The sequence below is a fragment of the Colletotrichum scovillei genome, assembly GCF_011075155.1.
Source record: "Colletotrichum scovillei strain TJNH1 chromosome Unknown Contig00005, whole genome shotgun sequence".
Taxonomy (NCBI): domain Eukaryota; kingdom Fungi; phylum Ascomycota; class Sordariomycetes; order Glomerellales; family Glomerellaceae; genus Colletotrichum; species Colletotrichum scovillei.
The window spans coordinates 213,936-231,474 of NW_023336263.1; the positions used below are offsets into that span (position 1 = coordinate 213,936).

General features: G+C 55.5%; 5 protein-coding genes across 5 annotated transcripts; 4 read left to right on the forward strand and 1 right to left on the reverse strand.

Moving 5' to 3' along the window:
* Positions 1 to 243: 243 nt before the first annotated feature.
* HER10_EVM0005349 (surface antigen) lies at positions 244 to 2,004 on the forward strand (the record flags this gene model as incomplete). The annotated part of the gene is made up of 4 exons (XM_035474970.1): positions 244 to 276; positions 348 to 467; positions 526 to 712; positions 770 to 2,004. The coding sequence occupies 4 exons, from the start codon at positions 244 to 246 to the stop codon at positions 2,002 to 2,004; spliced, it is 1,575 nt and encodes a 524-aa protein (XP_035333978.1).
* Positions 2,005 to 2,896: 892 nt separating this feature from the next.
* HER10_EVM0005228 (FAD binding domain-containing protein) lies at positions 2,897 to 4,429 on the forward strand (the record flags this gene model as incomplete). Its single annotated transcript, XM_035474850.1, has 3 exons — positions 2,897 to 3,103; positions 3,161 to 3,434; positions 3,489 to 4,429. 3 exons carry the CDS (start codon positions 2,897 to 2,899, stop codon positions 4,427 to 4,429), a joined length of 1,422 nt encoding a protein of 473 aa, XP_035333970.1.
* A 2,124-nt stretch (positions 4,430 to 6,553) lies between these two features.
* On the forward strand, positions 6,554 to 10,725 carry HER10_EVM0007490 (uncharacterized protein). Its single transcript, XM_035477045.1, has 4 exons — positions 6,554 to 7,749; positions 7,818 to 7,937; positions 7,992 to 8,042; positions 8,103 to 10,725. The coding sequence occupies exons 1-4, from the start codon at positions 7,374 to 7,376 to the stop codon at positions 10,007 to 10,009; spliced, it is 2,454 nt and encodes an 817-aa protein (XP_035334119.1). The 5' UTR covers positions 6,554 to 7,373; the 3' UTR covers positions 10,010 to 10,725.
* An 807-nt stretch (positions 10,726 to 11,532) lies between these two features.
* On the forward strand, positions 11,533 to 14,448 carry HER10_EVM0000509 (uncharacterized protein). Its single transcript, XM_035470288.1, has 4 exons — positions 11,533 to 12,555; positions 12,632 to 13,094; positions 13,149 to 13,285; positions 13,336 to 14,448. The coding sequence occupies exons 1-4, from the start codon at positions 12,089 to 12,091 to the stop codon at positions 14,057 to 14,059; spliced, it is 1,791 nt and encodes a 596-aa protein (XP_035333656.1). The 5' UTR covers positions 11,533 to 12,088; the 3' UTR covers positions 14,060 to 14,448.
* A 332-nt stretch (positions 14,449 to 14,780) lies between these two features.
* Positions 14,781 to 16,327, reverse strand: HER10_EVM0005736 (uncharacterized protein; the record flags this gene model as incomplete). Its single annotated transcript, XM_035475341.1, has 2 exons — positions 14,781 to 15,775; positions 15,832 to 16,327. 2 exons carry the CDS (start codon positions 16,325 to 16,327, stop codon positions 14,781 to 14,783), a joined length of 1,491 nt encoding a protein of 496 aa, XP_035334002.1.
* Between the last annotated feature and the right edge of the window lie 1,212 nt (positions 16,328 to 17,539).

The following is a 17,539-nucleotide window of genomic DNA, read 5'->3' on the forward strand; positions in this document are numbered from 1 at the left end:
GGAGAGCAGTGAGGACGTACCCACTTCAGTGGACAGAGCTTCCAGAATGTGGCTGGAGCTTCCTCTCCCGAGTGCCCCAGAAGCCCCACCGAGAGTGACCTCGTCCCGATCCGTTCCCTTGCGCCCGTGCTGCATCTCGAAATTCAACCGAAGCTCTCCGGCTCGTGTGATTTTTGTCTTGTCTACCCGCTTACAAGCTGCAACGTTGAGCTCCCGTCTGTCACAACTCCCACCAAGGCTCCAATGGCTTCCAAGACCAGTGCGAGCGGAAGCTCTGTATAGCCCCCCCCTTCTCAATCGTCTCTAAACCATCCAACGAAAGCTAATGGAACCCGCGCTTTTCTTAGGCTTCCAACCCGATTGGCAAGCTCCAGGCCGGACCCGATGCCTTGCGCAAGGAGGCAGAATCCTCAGCCGAGTTCGAGAAGCTCCAGGAAGAGGCCAAGATTAGAAGGCTGCAACAATTGGCACGCTCTGACCCTTCTCTCATTCAACGGTCCCTGACCTTGCTAATGCGCACAGTAGCTCTCCGACCAAAACTCGCAGCCCATGACCATCAACCGCTTGCAGGTTCACGGCGCTACCAACACCCGAAGAGGCTTCCTCGACCCTATCTTCACCCCGCTCTTGACCGAGGATGTCAACAGCTCCTCTACGCTCGGCGAAGTAGCCGCGCGGTTGGGCGACGCCAGAGGAAAGCTGGAGAGACTAGGTATAATGGGCAGCATCCGCCTTGGGAGAGGCACAATGGTCTAACACCTACTCATAGGCATCTTCCACCCCGATGTCAAAGTCCACCTTAGCAACGCCAACAACACCGATGCCTCGTCCACTCCGACCGACGTCGACGTCGATGTCGTCGTCAAAGAGCTCTCCCGTTACAAGTTCAACGCCGGAACCGATGTCGGAAACAGCGAAGGCTCCGCTTATACCTCCTTGCTCTGGCGCAACATCTTTGGCGGTGCGGAGCAGCTTACTGTCAATGCCAGTGCTGGCACGAGAACCCGTTCCGCATACAGTGCGACCTTGAGCGCACCCGTCCAAAGCAACCCCGATACGAGAATCGCACTCGAGGGCCTGGCTTCCGCCACCGATAAATCCTGGGCAGCACACGAGGAGGTCCTGAAGGGAGGAAACCTGCGCTTCTCATGGCTTTCTGGCCTCAAGGACATGCACACGGTTGAATATTCCGGCATTTGGCGCCAAGTTACTGGCCTTCGCGACAGTGCCAGTCCCACTGTCCGTGCCGATGCCGGAGACTCCGTAAAGAGCTCCATCAAGCACACATACCAGAGAGACGAGAGAGATAACCCGCAGCTTCCGCAAAGCGGCTACGTACTCAAGTCCGTTTGGGAGCTGGCTGGTCTCGGCCCCCTGGGCGGTGACGTCGCCTTCTCCAAAAGCGAATGGGAGGTGGGCGGTGCGCTGCCTGTCCCCGTTCCTGGCATGGAGGGACCATCCGGAATCTCGATTGGTGGTGGATTGAGGTTCGGTATGCTGTACCCGCTTCCTCTTGGCTTTGCCTCCGAAGGCAAGTCCCAGCCGAGCCGCATCAACGACAGATTCCAGCTCGGTGGGCCCACCGACGTTCGCGGTTTCCACTATGGAGGTCTTGGACCCCACGACGGATCCGATTCGGTCGGAGGAGACGTCTTCGCAGCTGGTAGCGTGAACATGCTGTTCCCTCTGCCTTATAAGGGCCCCGACTCTTCCCTCCGCTTCCAAGTATTTGCCAACGGTGGCAGGTTAGTCGCGATGAAGAACAAGGGCAAGACTGGCGCTTCAGCCAGCGAGGGTCTCGACGCTGGAAGTGTCGCAGGCAGCGCGTGGAGAGCGTTGAGTGACCTGACGACTGGTCTGCCATCAACAGCCGCTGGTGTCGGTCTGGTCTACGCTCATCCTGTTGCTCGTTTCGAGCTCAACTTCAGTCTCCCGTTGGTGCTGAGACGCGGCGAGCAGGGTACCAAGGGATTGCAGGTTGGGGTCGGCATCAACTTCTTGTAAAGGTCTCATTTCCGACGTACGGACAAAGTTTACGTGCCGGCATGCAGCACAGCCGAGCCAGGCCACATTGTACAACAAAATCATTGTAGATACTCTCTAATTGGAAGATTACAACATGAAAATACCGACCGAGTTTCCGAACACTTCGGGGCTGGGCCTTTCATTCCACACAACGTCCGTCCGTCGCGCGATGCCTGTCCCTTCCTACGGGTCTTCCCACGGTCCCTAATAGCTTATTCAGCGCAAACCTGGTATTCTTTAGTCGGCCTCCGATCGCCGGGACTCATCCGTCTCACAGGGGTGTCGTGGAACTTGGAAGCCATCATGGCATTGTTGCAGCGTCGGCATAAGGGTCCCAATAGTCAATCGGCACGAAATCCTTCCAGAATATCCCATTCGCTGGATTTCGGCCTCCGGATGGTCGACTGCAGGGATAGGACATCAGCTCCAGGATAGGAAGTTGAGCCAGCGCAGAAGCGACCTCAAAGTCTATGGGCGATGTAACGTATAGGTTCCCCTCACCGCAGCTCTGCCGCCCTCGTGTAAAATGCGCGGCTGGTTTGTTGGGGGCTGGGCAGCGTAATCACAGCATTCTGGATGTTTTCTCCGTTGGTTCCAAATTACACCTTCCAGGGGAACGATGTTCTTTGGTGCTGGTTAAACCCTGCTGACAAGTGCATCCCACGCGCGATACAGGTTAACGATTCCAACCTCGGCGGATTCCATGACTCGCTGATCACTGTACGAGCCGGGTCCCTGGATATAGGCTGCATGTAAGACGGCATCAATGACACCACCTGGATGATACAAATAAGAACATGTCGTCTGCTGTCAAAGGCTAGTGTGCTGCTGCACTCCCGCCACCTTGGACGTTCCCAAGTCATCAAGCACGATGCGGCTCCTCTCTTGTCTGTCGCTGCTTGTCACGGCGGCTTCCGCCCTCACCGTAAGAGTCCCATCCGTCGCAGAGGACTTGAAGACGCTTGTAGCAGCATCGTCGTCAGTAGCTATTGACCTCCGTGCGAGATGGAGTACATACCATGCTCCCATCCCGTCCATCGTGGTGAATGTGACGACGGAGAAAGATGTTGGTGCAGTTGTGAGTTGTCCCATCAAACGTCGCATCATGAGCCATGTTCTCTGACTTTTGTACCAGGTCAAATACTGTGCGAGCCATAAGATACCTTTCACAGCGCAGAACGGCGGTAACGGCTGGGGCAAGACTTTCAACCTCGGCAACAACGGAGTCATTATCAACTTGGCTGGTCTGAATGCCGTCACTTTCAGCAAGACGAAAACGGAAGCTACTATCGGGGGCGGGGCCATCATTGGTGACACGATCAAAGCAGCTAATGCTGCGGGTGTATTGGTCCAGACGGGCAACTGCAACTGTGTCGGTGCCCTTGGTGCCATTCTGGGAGGCGGTTACGGTTAGTTGATGACACTGACAACCCAAGACAGATCCTGGACTAACAGCATGACAGGGAATCAAATGGGAGAAGTCGGCTTTGGCGTTGACAATGTGCTCTCCATGCGGGTCGCAGTCGCGAGCGGAGAGATCCTCACGACCTCGCCGACCTCCAACCCAGACCTCTTCTGGGCCCTCCGCGGGGCCGGACCCAACTTTGGCATCGTCATCTCGGCGACGGTTAAGGCGCGGCCCATGCCGGTCGAAGGCCGCAACGCCTGGCTCATGAACCTCTTCTTCTCGCCAGACAAGCTTCCGCAAGTCGCCCAAGCCATCCAAGACCTGCCCCTGAAACCGGAGCAGGTCGTTTACCTCGTCCTCACCAACTCAGGACCACCATCTAATGCCCCCGCCGTCCTCGTCACCGGGTTCCTGCGCCAAGGCAACGACGTGACTGGACGTGCGGCGTTCGCTCCGCTGTATAACCTGGGGCCGATCTCGAACAGCAGCAGCGTGGCCGGGTACGAAGGCTGGAACGCGGGCAACGACAACTTTTGCGCGCGCGAGGAGCGCAAGCCGGCGTACAGCACGACCATCAACCACATGCAGCCCGAGACGTGGCCGGCGATCTGGGACCTGTACACGGAATTCCAAGCCAAGGGGCCCAACTCGGCCGTGCTGATTGAGCGGTATAACCTGACCAAGGCGCAGTCTGTACCCAAAGGGTCTGCGGCGCTGCAGGAGGCGTTGAGGAGGGACGCGTTTGCGCAGGCGATTGTGATTCCTTGGTACACTGATGCTGCGCTGGACGGCGAGGCGGAGGCGTTTGCGGGCAAGGTTAGGGATATTTGGAGTTATTCGCCGAGTGCGGTGGCTAATCCGACGTATGTCAACTTTGCGCATGGCGATGAGACGGCTGAGGCGGTGTATGGGTCGAGTTTGACGAGGTTGAGGGAGCTGAAGAAGAAATGGGATCCTTTGGGGGCTTTCAATCAGTGGTTTCCAGTTGGGGCATGAAGCATTGGTTCGTCACGACCTTTATCAAAACCTTGAAATGGTATAGCTATAGCTTCTGGGTGAAGCCGCGCCCTCCCTATTGCGTTCATCTGACTCTTGTGTATCGAGTTGCCGAACCCCATTAATCCAGCTCCTGGAACTTGATGGCTAGGGCCACTGCCTAGATAGCGGCATGTTAACGAAGATGGTGTTTAGTGATGGCGGTTGGTTGAAACATCGGACATGATATTTCCGGGCTATCCTTGACTACTCGGACAAGGAACCACTGGTATCATCGGATAGCCGGGCATCGCGAACCTACATGATTGTGTTCCGTCCCTATGAGAAGACCCCGATTTCAAGACTACATACTTCTGATAAATTGAACAGTGGCTCCTTCCCTACTTTTTCCAAGCACAGGGTGTATCCCTCCCTCCTACATCGTTTTCTCAATTCAATCATATCAGTATTCCGAACCGAGTAGTCGATGCTAGGTCTGTGTGTTGAGCCGATACTTTCCGTAGAAGGTTCAAATGAGTGCAGCGAATGTGGACTTTAAGGATTGCGAACAGTAGCGGATCCGGGTCCGGGCTCCATTTGAAAAGCGCGGCCCCACATCGGCTCCGAATGCAAATGCGCCGTACGCCGTACCGGTAGCCTGGGACTCGATCATCAATCGGACGGGACCTGGATCGGTTTTCTTGTCAGATGAGTACACTAAGATCCCAGCAGCGGATGGAGGGGTCTCGATTTAAGTGGCCCAGTGTCTCGGACAAAGCAGTTGGTGGTCTGACGTCGTTAGGAAAGCGTTGCTGACATAATCCATAATTGTACTCTGTACCTTGATCTCCCGTCATCTAAGACGAAGTGCGCCCGAAGGTGAGGTACCTAGCTTCAACAGTAGTGCACCGGCGGCCCTGGTGGCTTGGGATTCGGGAACCTATTTTCGTGGCTACCACGGGCCTGACCGCAAAGGAAGCTCGGTCGGTCGGCCGGTCAGAGCCTCAGAGGTGCATCCGCTAGGGATGGCGTTGAATCTTTTGTCAGATTGTGGTGTGACTTGCAGCGCACCAACTGTCAAAGACCCGGAGCTAAGGAGAAGTGACGATGATTTGTTTGTCAGGGCATAGGCGTGACAGAAGAGGATGCAAACAAAACAACAAACGGATCTCGCCATGTCAATGATTCCTCCAAGGGACGGCTTCCTGCATCCCTTGGTCCCTTTGCTAGATACGAATTACAACAGGACTTGCCCCCCCCGCACATTGTCTAGGAGAAAGGGGACGGGCAATGTATGCTCGTCTTTTTTGATTCTTTTGACTCGGGCAATCAACGGTTCTTCCGGATGGGTATCAAGGTGAATTGGCCCGAGGTGAGCTTCCCCTTCACCTTTCGAGGTGACTACTAAGGTACCTTAGGTAAGGTACCTAAGGTGAGGAACCTTCCAATCGGTCGGTACGTGCTTTTATAGTGGGTCGTGGCTATAGCTCTCCAGACCCAGCCATTCTCGAGCCAATGAGATTGAGGATGGGAAGCTCCAAGCTCGGAGTACGTACCGGGAAGATCGAACCGCTTTTTATTTTATTTTTTTCTCTTCTCTGAGGTTCCTGCGGGGGTAAAATTTTGTGACGCAGCCCCGATTTTTGTCATCATCGGATTTTTTTTATCTTTATTTTTCGGTCTCTGTTTTTTTTTTCTGACCCATGTACTCCGTACTCCGTACCGGCCTACAATCTGTGAGTGAGTGCTCCCTGACGCGGCTTCAATATCTCGCCGGGTAGGAGCAGCAAGCACCAACTGCAGCTGCACTTCTTTCCTTGGCCCAGGTGGATGCCTATCTGCGTACAGGAAGGTTTGGATAAGGGACCTGATGCCTCAATGACTTCCATCTACGTGACCAACATCCCAAGACCTTAAAACAGAATAGAAACGGTCAAGCAAGGCAGCGACGGAAAGAAGCTTGCTCTTGCTCTTGCTCTTGCTCGCACCTTCCGTCTTCCCGTCTTATTAATCGCTGGCTCTTGGACGTTTATTTTCCACCTCCACCAACAACACCCAAGTACCTTACCTTTACCTGTGACCCAACACCCCGTCATCCAAAGGGCCAAGGACGTCAAGACTCAAACGGCCCGTCTTCTTGTCTTCTGCTTCTTCTTCCTCTTTCTACTCCGTACCCCTTGGTCCTTTTCTCCTCCCCTTCATCCACTTTCTTCTGCTTGACATCCCATTGTCACGCCTCTTTCACCACCCTTGGGAGACCTTCCACTCCACTCCCTCACGCCTCCCCTCTCCTCATCCGTCCGTACGGATACCTTGACCTTGCCTTACCTCATCACGCAGCAGCACCGCCTGAAGCTGCTCGCTGTTCTATTCTGTTGTGCCTCGCCGTGGCATAACTCCCTCCCTCCCACTTCTCTTCTTTTCCCTCTTTGCATCTCGCTATTTTGCTTCCGGCTTCCTCCTGCATTCGCCGTCTGGAGACATTGGTGGCACGCATCAGCACCCGCATATCCCCTCTATCATGCGCAGCCCACACGAAAAGAGTCACTAGCTCTGCTTGACAGTTACCTTGCCCCCCCGTCCCCCTTCCAAGGCCACACCACCACACGACTTACAATTTGCGACTCTCCCATACAGCTCGACTGCCTGTCTTTCTCCCTCAGGGATATCCACTTTCTCCTCGGAGTAGTGTAGGTACTCTACTCTGCGAAGAGACTGCCCTGAGTCTGAGCCTTTCAAGTATTGCCGCTATCGCCGAACCGACAACAGCTGCTACCGCCTACCGCGAACCACCCCCGGCTCCTATTCCTTGCCTTGTGTGGCCCCGGCACACACAGCAGCCCATCCACTTTCAATCTTGGGGCCCGTTCCGCCAAGTCAAAGACCGCTTCTCCTTGCGCTGCGGGCTCAACAGCACCCTTCCAACATCACCACCACACAACCCTCCCGCCTAGCCTCGCCCACCATGGCTCCCAACGGCAATCCGAAGGCGAGGAACGGTGCCGGTGTCGCCCATGGAAGGCCTAACGCTGCAAGGCGTGTGGTTCCCGTCATTCCTCTCCCCATGGACCGTCGCGTCAAGGCCAATGCTGCTGCAAAGCAGGCCGCCGCTGCTGCCCAAGCCGCCACTATTGCGACCATTCCTCGACCCGCCATCACGAACGGCTCTTCCTTGAAAATTCAGCACGACGTCGACTCCGCCCCTAGCACGCCCAAGACCATCGACATCGAGATTGCCACAGCCGAAAACGACAAGGGACAGCCCGTTGCTGCCACCAATGGTTCTGAGGAGACGCCTTCGCCTGCCGACGCGGAGGTCGATGACACAAAGGATCGCGAAGGTATGCAGGAATTTTTTTGCCAGGTTTCAACACACTCGGAGAACATTTGACTCACTCTTCTTTACTAGCTACCGACTCCCAGGAGTCTTCTGCCGCCATCCCGACTCCGTCCACGACCGAAGAGTCCGAATCGACCGACAAGACCGCCGATCAAGACCTCCCCCGCTCTGCTGAAGAGCCTGTTCGAGGTATGCCCGCCCTTGGCGCTTGCAACTCCGGTCACCACTACTCACACACCGCAGGCAATGTTCACGTCGCCTCTCCGCCCGCGGCGGCCCAAGTTGGGAAGAAGGGTAGGGACCTTGAATCTCGCGATACCCTCACGTCTCAAAGGTCTAATCACTATGCTACAGACAATGCTCACCAGCAGCATCCGTCGACATTCCGACCCCCTCCCGTCATCCCTCCAACGCGTTACAACATGCCGCCCAATGCTCACAATGGCTCGCGCCCTTCTCCCGTCGTCATCAACGGTACCTCTCACCGGGGCCCCCGATCAGTTCACAACGGTCCCCCACACATGCATGGCCCGCGTCCCAGCAACGGAAGCCTTCAGTTTGGCGGTTTCGCCTCCAACTCGTCTTCTCCGGCGCCCCCTCACTCTGGAGGCTTCATGCCCCCTCCTGGCATGCCTCTCCCCGACGGACGATCCTTCAGCGGTGCTGCCAACGGTTTCCACCGCCAGATGCCCTACGGTACCGAGTTTGTTCCCGGCACGGGTGTAGATGGATTCGGCCGACCTGTTCCAGGCTATGGAGGTATGGAGCAGTACCCTCCTCATCTCAACGGTGGCTACGGACCTTCGACTCCTCATAGTTTCCAGGGGTCGCACTCTTCGGCCCATGCGGATGACACTGGTGCCTACAACCACTACCCCGCGCCAGGCGTCCCCAACGGTACGGCACATGTCGATGACGCTCGCCCTCACCCTCCTCCAGCCGGAGCTTTCGGTGTACCGCCCCAGCGAATGATGCCTGGGCCTATCCCGCCCCCGCATATGATGCACCCCGGCCACGAGCACCAGGGACTGGACGACATGGCCGCCTATCTGCGATCGCAATTTAGAGACCCTGCCTTTGCCGACTGCACCCTGGAGCTTCGCTATCTCGACGACCGCGCTCCTCCCGTTCGCCTTCCAGGTCACCGTCTGGTTCTTGCCAGAAGCCAAGCCGTCCGCAATGTTCTAGAGGCCGATAACGTCGAATCCAGCTCGCCGGGCGCTAACCGCACCATTCTTCTGCAGTCCGATGATAAGTACCTCCGATCTGATGCCTTCTGGATGGCAGTTCAGCACCTGTACGCCTTTCCGCTATTGGACATCCCTGAGCCAGCCTCCAACGGCAACTTCACCATGGCTGGCAACGCCGATGACCGCTTCGACTTTGCCCTTGGCTATGCTGCCGCCGGTCACATCCTCTCGTGGCAGCCTATTGTTTTCCGTGGCCTGGAGATAGCGTCTCATTCTCTTAGCTGGTCGACGATGGAGCGTGCTCTTGGCTTCGCCCTCGGCGATTTGCCTAGTCGCGCTTCAGCTGACAGACACAGCCAGTTCGTCTATGGCGAACCTGTTCACGTTTTGATGAACGGCATCATCTCCTTCATCATCAACAACTTCCCGCCCGACTTCACCCTGGACACGTCTGTCGCTGATCCTGAGCGCTTTTCCCGACTTCCTATTGTTTCGACATCACTCCCACCCCGCGAAGGAACACCCACGATTGCTCGCGGAACAGCGGGCCAAGATCGTCGCTCTCGCCCCATGCACATCCAGTTCGGTGACCTCGCTTTGGGCCCTGACAACACATCGAACGGCTCGGACTCGACCTCACAGTCCTCTCAGCACAATAGCATCCGGTCGACGCTCTCAGCCATTCTCATCAACCTCCCGTTTGCGTACTTGAAGCCAGCCCTCGAGTCCAGTGGCTATGGTAATGTCAACGGATGGGCGAACGTCGAGGCTCGGCATCACATCATGCGGGCTGTCGTTTCTGAGCGGGAGAATAGACGCTCGAGAGTGGTTGAAGCGGTCAGATCTGGAGCGGTTCCGCATGCCGAGTCCATCTTGTATAGCCTGCAGAGTGCCGATCCTCGTCAGAATGAGGAGTGGCATGCCCTTGGCTGGCGTGAGGATGTGGTGTCGTACGTTAACGGCGACGCACCGTCCCTCGGCCGGCAGTGGGTTCCGTTGATGGCGCCGCAGCAGCAGCAGCAAAACGGCACCGGACATGTGGAGGCTACTAGCCGAGCGGCCTACCCTTGAGATGGTGCAGTATTGCAGCTAGGATTACGATGTTACGACACGGGAACTAAAAAACACCAACAAGCAGTGGATGACCCGCAATGGACTGCAATCGCATTTGCATGATGGAGTACAAAAAGCGGCAGCAATTCCTTTTCTTAGGTTCAGGGCGACGGTTTCGGCATTGCATATGGTGTTGGCAGTTTTCACTTTTCTTCTTTCTTGGCAATGGAGCCAGAACATAAAAGCTTTGGGAAGCGCGCGGGTAGTGTCGCTCAGCACCTTGGTTTTGCTGATAATGGGCGTTTACTGCGCCAGTTTCCTTTGTATGCGCATGCAAACAATCTGACGAGGACTGGCCTTGGTGGATGCTCATCCCTTAGTGATGCTGGTCGATTCCTTGGGGGACGGCTTGACAGAAAGGGAAGGGCGTTTGGGTGAGGATAGACGAAGGAATTGTGCAAAGATTCTTGAGCTACCCTGACTCGGGCAGAGAGGATATCCTCAATCTACCGGAGCAGCCACGAATGACGATGGCATATGACGATATGAGGGGAACCAGAAAAATATGGCGAGGAAGGGATAAAAATTCAGGCCAGGATATGGCTGCCGGTTGTGGGGACGAAGGATACCCAGGTTGAGTGAGATGAGAAGGGCTACTCTGGTTTGCCGAGGAAGTAAAAGGCAGGGACGAGGCGAGTGGCAGGGCATGAGACGTGTGTTTTTAGCAAGGGAATGAATGGCTCGCGAGGCCGTAAATATGCGTGCATTGCGGAATGGTACTCATTGAAGATTGACATAGACCCGGTGTGATGTGATGAGGGACTCACTATGAGACGGGACTCGGTGAGCCTCTCTCTGTGAGATGTGAGTGAGATGTGAATGAGATGTAGGTGAGGCAGACGGTGATGTCCACCTCACGTGCCTCGGCTAAGGTATCTTGAGATGCCTATGAGCTTGAGATGAGGATCATGAGGTATGACAACAGACGCGCCACAAGACTGCACTTGTTTGGCCAATGCGACGCCAACAGTCATAGTCAACAGTAACAGTCAACATTACAAAGTCAACAAGGCGAAAAAGACGAAAAAACCAAGACGCGACTTGTGGTGAGTTTGTGAGTGTGGATGATATGATGCATGAAGTAGTCATTAAACTCGGGTTGTCTGCAAGTGACGAGTGTGGGGGAGTCCCCTGCTGCGGGGGGGGGACAGGACGCCTTGGACGCCTAGGGAATTAGTTGCGTTGCATTGGGCCTATGAGAGGCACCCGTTTCTGTTTGTTTCTGCCCCCTACGGATACTGGACCCCGGAAAGGTAAGGAACTATTCACTGTGCTGTAGGGATTGGGGTGGGATAGGTAGTTCCAGGTTGGGCCTGAGAGCCGAGGCATGTGCTTTTTGGAGCTTTCGGCCACCCAAGGAAATGTTTCCCGTGACGCTCTCTGGCGGTTTCCCCCCCGGACGGAACCTTGGGTGTTTGGCTCGAGGGGTTCCAGGTTGCCCGACCAGTCCGTTCCATTCAGTAATTACCCCCAAGGAAGATACCTACCGTACCGTTCACATTCCTTCTTCCCACACGCGCAGCAGCAACCATTTGGGACTTGCTTTTTCCCATTGCTGTTGCTTTTTGCCTTTCTACGCTCTACACCATTTTAACTTGTTGCTTCTTCTTTCTCGCCTCACCTTCAACAGCTGCTAGGTATTCTAACTTAATTGCGTCTCTCCACGACTCGCGCGCACACCTCTTCCCTTTATCTCTGATACCCCGACTACCTTACAGTACGTTCGTCATTGAAGCCATCACCGTGCACACGCACTTGGGCGATTGGCAGTCAACCCAAGGTTTCGGCTTTGGCACGTGCTAATCAAGAGCTACTCCAGTTCGGACCAAGCACATTTCCAACCACCAACCGCCGAGGAACACACACCACACACACCACGGAAGCACGCACTATTCCCACGACCACGATACTAGAACGACTACACCCTCTCCAAGGCCTCGATTCAAGTAACCGACACAAGTCTCTGCTGGCGTCGCTCCTGTCTCCCATCAGGCGCCTCATCGCAGCCATCCACTACCACCATCCCATCTCGCGATAATGGCCTCTGCCGCGGCCTCGTCGTCGCGGCCAGGCCCGACTGCAGCCTCTCGTCCCGCGCAAACACCGAGCCCCCGGCCCTCCGCAGGTGGCCCTTCTTCGCGACCGCCGCCCTCGCGCAATAGCATCACCGATCCCATCCTCCGAAACACCCTGCGATACACAATCTCCGCCAAGGAGTATGCCACCCTACACAAGTACGTCTTGTCGCGCTCGCGGCTGCTTAAGAGGGCTGCGCCGAGCGTCACCGCTGTCGAGCGCATCGTCGATGGTGACAAGGCCGCTGTCGCAAGGCAAGGAAATGCTGCTCCCGCCGCTCCTGCTGGTGCTGGGGCCGGTCCTGGGAGGGCTGTTGATGATTACAATGCCCGCGCCGTGAGGCATTCCCTTCGCGTCTTCTTGGGAACAGCCATGGCCTTGAAGGGCTGGGCTCTCATTTCTACCAAATTCCTGGGCGGAAAGCCAGAGTAAGTTGCTCCCCCCGATAAACTATACATGTGAGGAAGACGGCCTACTGACCATGTGCCTTGCACACACTTGCAGTCCCAACGCCAAAAAGCAACCCCTCCACAAGTCACCTACCCTCCGACTCTCCCTCTCCCTTTCAGCTATCCTCCTCCTTTACCGCATCCTCTTCCGATTCCTTAACCGCCTACGAGCGCACCTACTCGACCCATCAGCGGCGCCCTTCCGCCAGCGCAACCCGCGCACAACTGCGACCTTGACGTCCCCATTCGCTCCGGCCATTGGCGCCTCTCTCGCTGGTGCATTCCTCGGCGTCTACCCCGCCCAGCAGTTGCGCGTCACCATTGCCATTTACACCTTGTTCAGAGCCCTCGAATTCGGCTGGAATCTGTGTGAAGAGGAGGGCATGATTTGGGGCTTCAAGAACGGTGGAAAGATCAAGAGGGAGAGACCCTGGTGGTGGGGCAGCTGGCTCATCCAGCCCTTTGCCTTTGGACAGCTGCTTCATGCTGTTGTCTTTGACCGAGATTGCTTCCCTGAGGTAAGGAATGCTGCTTGAGCTTTGTCCTTGGGAAATGCTGACCTCCCTGACCAGTCGTATGGAAACTTCATTTTCAAAAACTCAACGGCGTACATCCACCCTAGGCCAAATGACTACCCATCTCATCTCAAGTGGCCCAAGGCTATGGAGATTGTCGACAACCTTGCCCAGATGGCGAAGCTGAACTGGCCGTGAGTCTCCCTGTATAATCCCATCAAGTTGCATTTTCTAACAACAGTAGACCTTTTGTATCACCAACTCTCTTCCCGAATAAGGAGACACTGCCACCAACGCTCAGTGCTGTTGCACCTCTTACTTCATCAGCACATCCCATCATCACTTCGCTATCATGCGCTACTCTTCATCCGTCCGACCCATCTTGTCTACGGACCTACCTCAACTTCTGGCTCGGTTCTTTCCCCGGCCTCACCAAGTTCTTCCTGGTCATTTATTCCGTCATGACCTTCGTTCCGCGGTTCCGCTCGCTGTACAACGCTCCCGTCACGACATTGCAGCGCGTCATTGCCAAGTCGTTGCGCATGAGCACCTTCTTGACCGGTGCAATCTCCACTGCCTGGGCCAGCATCTGCTTCTTCCAACAGTGGTTCCCTCGCACGTTCCTGCCGACTCAGAGGTTCTTTTTTGGAGGCTTCCTTGCCGGTCTCTGGGCGTGGGTGGAGCGCAAGAGCGGACGCGGTGTCTTCTTGTACTCGGCCCGCGTGAGCGTCGACTCTCTATGGAAGGTCGGCGTCAAGAGGAGGTGGTGGAAGGCCATGAAGGGCGGAGACGTATGGGTCTTTGTCATGGCGCTGATGCTGACCGGTGTTGTCTACGAAAGAGATGCGAGGGCTGTCAAGGAGGGCAGCTGGAGAAAGGGTATCAGCTGGGTCCGGGGCGAGGGCTTCAAGGACTGGAGCATCGAAGAGGAGTCTGAGGACGAGACCTTGTTGGAGAAGACCGACTAGAGTGCGGTGTGCGATTCTGCCCTGCCGTCGACGCCGCCTACGCCTTCTGGCTCGCCAGAGAATTTGGCCACGAGGTATCGAACAGCCCTTCAGGTGTGGGGTGAGGTGATGATGCTTGATTTTGAGTCGGACGTCGAGTCTCCGGTCTATTCGGCGCCTTCGACGGTCTCGAGGAGCGAACTGAGCACAATCGAGGAGGAAATTGGCGATGAAGACTTGCCCTCCAGCTGGGGCGCGCCCTTATCATCATCACCACTCATGGGAGTGAGTATGAATGAGAGAGCACGGTGCTTTTGTAAATGAACCCTGTACGCTTCCGTGTTGCTTTAGTTATGAGGCCATGGCGAGCTTGTTATCCTTGACATTCATGTTGTATCAATGGCGACGAGTCCATGCTTGATGGCTGTTTTACAATACCTCCCTAGTAATACAAACTTTGTAATCGTTCACATGTGCCTGCGTTCGTATGAGTACACTCTCTTGCCCTCGTTGCTGTGAGTATAAAGTGGATGTGTCTTTGATCCAAGATTTGGTAAAACGTACATGTATACTGTCTAAAGAGATTCGTCTTGAAGGCTTATTACAATAGCGAATGTTCTGACTAAATGTGGCTATGGTCTATATCCATTTACGAGCCCATTCTATCGCATTACCCCTGGCCATGTAGGAACGACTGACGAAACCATAACACCCGTCATTTTTGACAGCTCTCGAAACTGCTTTACACCGCAGTCGAGGACACACGCTCATGAACCGAAAACGAGCCATACTTGCCACCTTTCCCTCTTGAGCTGTCCGACCCCGTAATGACAGTCCCAAGTGCACTCTGCTCCGACATGGGCACATAATCGCCAAATAGCTCATCCATCTGCTCGAGCGTACGGCCCGACGTCTCGGGATAGAAAAAGTAGTAGCACAGCGCCGCGACGACGTTGAACACAAAAAAGACGTAAAAGAACTTGAACCCGACGGCCGTGAGGGCCTGCGGCGAAAAGGAGACGAGGACGAGGTTGATGGTCCAATTGGTAAACGTCGTGAGCGCGTTGCCGAGGGCGCGGATCTCGAGGGGGAAGATCTCGGCCGGGTAGACCCAGCTTATGATGCCCAAGGGCGTGAAGAAGAAGCCAAAGACAAAGTTCATGGCGACCATGCTGCGTAGTTGGTCTGCGTTGGAGCGGTCTAGGTACTGGAACTGGACGGCGTTGACGAGGAGGGCGGCAGCTAGGCCTACGGCTGATGCGATGAGGGGTCGGACGCGGCCGATACGATCGAGGAGCCAGAGGCCGACGGTGTTGTATATGATACCCAGCGCGCCGTTGATGCCGATGATCATGAGCGAGGTCTGCGTTCCGATCCCTAGAAGCTCGTAGATGCGAGGGCCAAAGTAGTTGATTACATTAATACCCGAGAGCGGGGAGAAGGCCTGGACGCCGCAACCTAGCAACAAGCGTTTCCGCCAGGAGGGCTTTGTGATGATGGCCTTCCAGAGGTTGCCGTTCTCGCGGAGGGCGGATTGGGTGCGGACGGCGTGGCGGATCTCGTTGTACTCCACGTCGACGGCCTTTTCGTCGACGCCGACGCGGAGCTTGTCGAGGCTGCGGCGGGCTTCGGCATAGCGGCCCTTTTCGACGAGCCAGCGGGGGGATTCTTCGAGGAAGTAGATTCCTGTTGCGATGATGATGCCGGGGATGCATTGGAATGCGAGTGGGAAGCGCCCTGACGGCTGTCAGTCCAGGCTCACTTACGAAGCAGGGAAGAAAGAAAGAGCTCACATGAGAAGTCGTTCGTTACAAAGGAGCACCCATACCCCAACCACTGCGCAACCAGGAACCCCCAACTAAGCATCCACTGCAGTAACCCCGACAGTTTCCCACGATGTCTCGCCTGCGCGAGCTCCGAGGCGTACATGGGAATCGTAGACGTCAGTACGCCCACAGCCGTCCCGCCGACGAACCGCCCAACAATGAGGGCGACGAGATTCTCCGACCCGGCCTGGAGCGCGGAGCCCATGATGCTTATGAGCGAGCCGAGGAACACGGTGTTGCGGCGGCCGAGCCAGTCGGAGCAAATCATGTTGATGATCGTGCCGAGGATGGCGCCGCCTTGGAAAGAGGAGACGATGCCGGCCGCGACGGCGTCGGAGGGGTTGAAGTAGGATTTGAAGGTCTGGAGGGCGATTGTGGAGGTGATGATGCCCGAGTCGAAGCCGAAGAGGAAGCCGCCCGTGGCCAGGAACGCGGCTGACCAGATGGTTACATGGCGGCCCATACTAGCTTGAGACTGTGGGTAGTGGGTAGTAGTCGTGGATGTGACCACACTGTTTAGTTCTTATTTAGAGAAGAAAGATGGTGTGTCTTGTCAGTCGTCTCTGATGTAACCGATTCCCTGGAAATGGATAGCTTGTATGGACCGGACGGCGTGTAAGTCAGTTTGTTCGTATCATGCGAAAACGGCTCCAGTTGCCAACGTCGTATCTTGGCAACGGCTTGTTCAGTCTACTCTTCCCCACGAACGGAGAAAACATAAGAGGGTGAAAGCAGAGAAAAGAAAAGAGAAGGACAAAAGAGATCTAGGGCAAGACGTATGGGAATTCGGATGCATTTCTAGAAAGGCCTGTGCGAGAGCTGGGCATGTTCGGAACGCAACCTCTCAGCTATAAGGTAGGTGAATGACGGCGGGAAGTGGCGGGCGGGAGCTTATTGCGTAAGTCGTCCAGTCTTTTTTCTCCCCTTGAGAAGAAAGAAGAGGGAGGTAGGGTAGGCAAGCGAGGGTGAGAGTGAGTGGTGTGAGGTGTGAAACTTTTCGCGATAGGATTTCCCAACATAGTCAACGTTGAACCGACGGCCGTTGAGCTGCGAGATCTCTCCCTTCCGTCTGTCTTGCTTCAGTCTTTGCTTCCTTCTACGCACTCTGTAGCAGGACAAGGTTAGAGTTCCCGGTGTCTTTCTCTCTCTGAAAGCACCAGCGGCCGGTATTCCTGCAACCGCACAAACGAAAGACGCGCAACGCAAGTCCGTTTCCTGTACTTCCCGCCCCGGCTCCCCGCCGCTTGAAACCGTCACCAAAACGTAAATCTTGCGATGATTATCATATGATTTTCTGATACCTGTCTTCGGTCTCCGTCCCGGTCAACCTGTCCATCTCTATTGTGTTCCGATCTTCTAACCTTTATAAACTCACATGTCTTCCCGACTTTCGCTCCAAGGTTCTGTTAGCCAAGGTATGGACTACTTTCCGGCTCAAGATGTTTGGGGCTGAGCCAACCCCAACCGCTTCCCCGTCCGCCCGCCGCTCCGGGGATGGATGGATTGTCAAATACTTTTTTGGCCGTTGCTGGCATGCCGCACCCTGTCTTGGTACCCCAGCTTGCCCAGTATTCTACTCGTCTCCCCATGTGGTCTTTTTCACACTAAAACATTGTACTAAAACACTGATGTTTCCTTGTCAAAGAGGCTGCTCTTCAGACGCATGGACTCGGGC

Excerpts from the sequence above, each read along its gene's own strand:
- HER10_EVM0007490 (XM_035477045.1), top strand. The coding sequence starts at position 7,374 with ATGGCTCCCAACGGCAATCCGAAGGCGAGGAACGGTGCCGGTGTCGCC. Across the intron at positions 7,750-7,817 it reads TGACACAAAGGATCGCGAAG|CTACCGACTCCCAGGAGTCT; the intron begins GTATGCAGGAAT and ends CTTCTTTACTAG. Across the intron at positions 7,938-7,991 it reads TGCTGAAGAGCCTGTTCGAG|GCAATGTTCACGTCGCCTCT; the intron begins GTATGCCCGCCC and ends CACACACCGCAG.
- HER10_EVM0000509 (XM_035470288.1), top strand. The coding sequence starts at position 12,089 with ATGGCCTCTGCCGCGGCCTCGTCGTCGCGGCCAGGCCCGACTGCAGCC. Across the intron at positions 12,556-12,631 it reads TTCCTGGGCGGAAAGCCAGA|TCCCAACGCCAAAAAGCAAC; the intron begins GTAAGTTGCTCC and ends ACACACTTGCAG. Across the intron at positions 13,286-13,335 it reads ATGGCGAAGCTGAACTGGCC|ACCTTTTGTATCACCAACTC; the intron begins GTGAGTCTCCCT and ends TAACAACAGTAG.